The sequence below is a fragment of the Gekko japonicus genome, unplaced genomic scaffold (genome assembly GCF_001447785.1).
Source record: "Gekko japonicus isolate JY-2015 unplaced genomic scaffold, Gekko_japonicus_V1.1 scaffold5001, whole genome shotgun sequence".
Taxonomy (NCBI): domain Eukaryota; kingdom Metazoa; phylum Chordata; class Lepidosauria; order Squamata; family Gekkonidae; genus Gekko; species Gekko japonicus.
Genome location: NW_015173290.1, coordinates 60,220 through 64,673, shown reverse-complemented (window position 1 = coordinate 64,673; position 4,454 = coordinate 60,220). Strand labels below are relative to the sequence as shown.

The following is a 4,454-nucleotide window of genomic DNA, read 5'->3' as shown; positions in this document are numbered from 1 at the left end:
TAAACTGTAATTTTAATTCTAATATGTTATATTTGGTTATTTTACTGATTGCACTCTTTTAGATGTGAGATTGTATCAATTCTTATACTGGTTTTTAAACTATTGTAAGCCGCCCTGAGCTGCCTTGGCGGGAGGGTGGGGTAAAAGTCCAATAAATAAATAAATAAATAAGTTAGCAATTAGATCAACAACCTAATTCTAAGTGGTGGGACTTGTTTCCTAGTCAGCATCCTTAGGAACCCAGCATCGTACCGATGCTAATAAATGACAATTACGCTACAGGTGCAAAATAATCCTATTTATTCATGTGTTTCAGTATTACACTGTACATTATACATCTTCATTTTCTTAATACAGTAAAAAAAATCACTTGCAGAGTACAAACGCACTTCTCCCCCCCCCACTATAGCAGGCCTAAGCGGCTGAAAGATACAAAAAGGTATATTTTAAAAGACTGGTGCCGTTTAATCCTCAGGCCCAGACTGCTTCTCTTCCAGCTTCTTCTGCAAGAGGAAGGGGAAGACCTCTTTACGATCAACGAGCAGAGGGAAGGACGACAGCAGGCGAAGCAGTCCAAGGAGCAAAGGGAAGTGTGCGTCTTGGTTCCTTTCCACGGGCAAGTTTTTGCCTCGCTAAGCAGACGATGTTGGCACTGTATGGCTTGCTCCTGGGAGTTCTGGCCAGTAAGGCACCGTTAAATGTCTCCTGTTGGTATCAGCTTGGCATTCTGGGCATTTCCTGGCAACCTGGAGGAAGGCGAAGGGGTAGAACGGGACAGAAAAATGTTAACGCAAAAGCTATACGTTGGCTTGACAGTTCCCAAACTCTGTTTGCATTGCATAATTTATCATGATTTATTCCGCTTCCAAGGGCCGGGGTTTCGGAACTCTGTTCCCCCCCCCCCCCATGCAACGGCAATTAAGGAAGGATGGAAATTACAGAGTTGGAGATGTCGGGCAAAAGGAAAGAGTACAGGAAACTAATTCTGGCAGAAGGATGAAGACCTGTGTGGGCACTAGAGACTTAAATGTTCGACGTTGCTACCCAGTCCCTCTCTGACACCCATTCTGAGATTTTGGCAAAAGCTGCCAATCTGTTTTCTTTTCTTTTCTTTTTTTTTTAAATTATTTTTATTGGGTTTTTTATACTTAGAAGACAGACACACATTTAATACGCCAACAAACATAACATACATAAAGCTTCACATCCAGTATTTTCTCAACACATCGCATCGTTCAAAAAGATTACTTATGTATAGATGTCATTGCAAAAAACCAGAAATGTAGGATTAGAATAACTGGTGATGATCCTGTATGGAGTAACAATACATCCAATCTGTTTTCCACTGTTTCCTTAGAGCAGGGGTCCCCAATAGGGATGTGCATTCGGTTCATCTGAACTGAATGCACCCCCCAAAATGGCCCATTTGGGCCCCTTTTGGGCTGCTGCGGAGCGATTCAGATTCTCTGATCTGAATCAGCCCCATTATATCCTATGGGCCATTGAAGTCAATGGCAAAAACATAGGGTATATTTCGGGGGTTGGAGGGGAGGGGTTTTGAAGGAGAGACTCCAAACTTGCAGGGTAGCTGCTGGAACCTCTCCCCAAGATACCCACTGAGTTTCAAAAAAGTAACTTTTCTTCCCACCATAGAGAACAATGGAGGGGATAGGGGCAACCTGTCTGGGGGCCCACTGAATTGAACCCCTTGGTTCAATGTTCTTGAAACTTGGTGGGTATCTTGAGGAGAGACTCCAGCAGCTACCCTGCGAGTTTGGAGCCTCTCCCTCAAGCCCCCTCCCCTCCAGCCCCCGGAATATACCCTATGTTTTCACCATTGACTTCAATGGCCCATAAGGTATAATGGGGCCAAAATTGACATTCGGCTGGTGGAAAGACTGGAATCAGCTCTACTGCCGGAATTGACATGCAGGAGTTTTTCTGCCGGCCGAAATTGATTCTGCCCCATTCGGCCGGGGTTGGAGGGGAGGGGTTTTGAAGGAGAGACTCCAAACTTGCAGGGTAGCTGCTGGAACCTCTCCCCAAGATACCCACCGAGTTTCAAAAAAGTAACTTGTGGTCTCCAAAGGGTGCCCAAGGGACACTTTTCTTGGTGCCCACCAAGTGTTTTTAAAATGGGGGGGGGGCTCTTTACCAGCAGGGCTTCTGTTTGGCCATTGAAGATCTGATTAGCAATGCAGATTAAAATAAGCTGCTGCCACCACAGTGTGTTGTGTTATTCTCTCCCACCTCACTTTCCCAGCGCGTTTTCAAATGACCCCTCTCTTCCACTGCACTTGGGGGCTTCTTCTACGTATGCGACTCCACCACCTGCGGCGGCCGTTCTGTGGTCTGCTCTGCCTCCTTTGGTGGCCATTTTGCGGTCGCACCCACCACCGTGTCAGAATTCCAAAGGTGTCCGCAGGGTCAAAGACCCTGGGGACCCCCGCGGCTTAAGAGTTCCAAAGGGTTTCAAATCTGCTGAAAGCCAAGGGAAGCGAGTCACGTTAGCCTGTAGCATCGAAACCAAAAGGAAGTCTTGGGGCACGAGATGCCTTTTTTTTGTTTTGCTTAAAACCAGGAATTCCAAGTTAGGCTTTTCCCTCAGCTAATATGAACCCTGGTGTGAACCAATTCCCATAAAGGTGCTTCCTAGAAACATAAGCAACCAAAGAGGAAATGCAAAGCTTGCAAAACAATGGGAATGTTCTTGGCCAACTGAGGGGGGAAAAACCCAGGTTCACATCCAGGTTCCTGCTTCCTTTGAGGAAGTCTAGTGTTGGAAAGGAGGACGCAAAAACAGCTCTGGAGGCATTCTTGATTATGAGGTGATCTTCTCATGCTTCTGGGAAGAGATGGCTGGCCTCATTGGATGCCGCGTCTCTCACCAGGAATATTTAAATCATATCCCGGAGCCCTCAAGGAACATTGCAATTACTTTCCGCAACACAGCCAAGTTTCCTTACATGCTTGGATCTGCCTTCTGTTTTGCTGGCCTTTCTGCCGGTTTGGTGTAGTGGCTAGGAGCGCAGACTCTAAATCTGGAAAACCGGATTAGATCCCCCACTTCTTCACTTGCAGCCAGCTGGGGGAGCTTGGGTCAGTCACAAGTTCTCTCAGAGCTCTCTCAGCCCCACCTACCTCACAGGGGGGGGTCCTCTTGTGGGGAGGGGAAGGGAAAGGAGATTGTAAGCCGCTCTGAGTGAGTGAAGAGCGGGGCATAAATCCAACTCTTCTTCTCATACAGATGCTGACTACGAAAGGAGATGCAGGCGTTTTTCCGCACAGGGACAGGCTTGGCGTACTTTCCCTGTTGCTGATATGGCTGCCAATACAGCACAGCGGTGACAGAGCTTCCAAGGAGCAGTTTTCCCCATTAGTTTTTGAAAAATGGTTAAATAATAGTGTTATACCTATATAGCATCACATCAAAATACTATTGTATCGATGTATAGGATTACATCAAAACAGTGTTATATCAATATAGCGTCACATCAAAATATACACCCAGTTCTCTGAGTTCCCCACTTTAATTTTTTTTTTAAAGTAAGTCTCTAGCCCATTCCGTTGCAGATACGCTTTTCTCCATCTCCTTCTTCAACAAAGGGGGCTAGAGGCTTAACTTTGTTTTATTTAATGAAAGCTGGTAATTCAGGGAACCCGATGCATGATTTGGGATACGGCACTATTAAATCAGTGGTTTTTAAAAAAAAGAAGACAAACCCTTTGTGGTAGGGAGAGGAAATGACCACTGGGGGGGGGGGATGGCTGCTGTGCGGGCAGGACTGGGAAAATTGCTGCGATCTTCCAGCATGGATCTTCCCCAAAACTTTGGAGCAAAGCTGGTTTGAGAATAACCGGAGAAAAGCCAGGGGAAGCCTGGGAGGTGCATTAATACTATGGGGAAGCAGGAAGGAAAAAAACCCCACAACTCAGTTCCCAACAGCATCGAACTCAGGGCAAATAACCTGTGTGGAAACACCCACCCACTTGGGAGAAGTGTTTAAAACCTACATGGAAAGCACCTCTGTGATGAAAAAGGAAGAAACCAATTCCACAGACCTACACGCGCCACAAGCATTTTACGTGTTGTCCTATGATTAAATGGCTTCCTGCGTGTGAAAAACATGAAGCGGCAAGATGCCTTTGACGCTGTTCGGGTCTGAAGGGGAGCCAGTTCCTACATTCCAGGAGAATCGGTCCTGGGGATGGAGAGGGGGACGAAGTATTACGATTCCCGGTGGCTGCAACCCAAGCAAAGTGCAGTGGGCGCAGCCACAAGCATGGCGGCTACAAGCATGGACGACTTCAAAAGGGAATTAGATAAGCATATGGAGCAGAGGTCCATCAGTGGCTATGAGCCACAAGGTATAGATAGGGACTCTGGGGCAAGGGATGCTCTGACTTCTTGGTGCTGGGGGGGGGGGGCAAACGGGGGGGGGGTTTTAATGTGC

At 46.9% G+C, this 4,454-nt stretch overlaps 1 protein-coding gene across 1 annotated transcript in view; it reads right to left on the bottom strand.

Annotated features, from left to right (window-relative positions):
• Nucleotides 1–417: 417 nt before the first annotated feature.
• Nucleotides 418–4,454, bottom strand: part of LOC107120196 (regulator of telomere elongation helicase 1-like) — a 30,633-nt gene continuing 26,596 nt past the window's right edge. Inside the window, exon 3 of the mRNA XM_015422843.1 lies at nt 418–746. Coding sequence (XP_015278329.1) covers nt 715–746 — 32 coding nt within the window. The 3' untranslated portion in view covers nt 418–714. The remainder of the gene's footprint in view (nt 747–4,454) is intronic.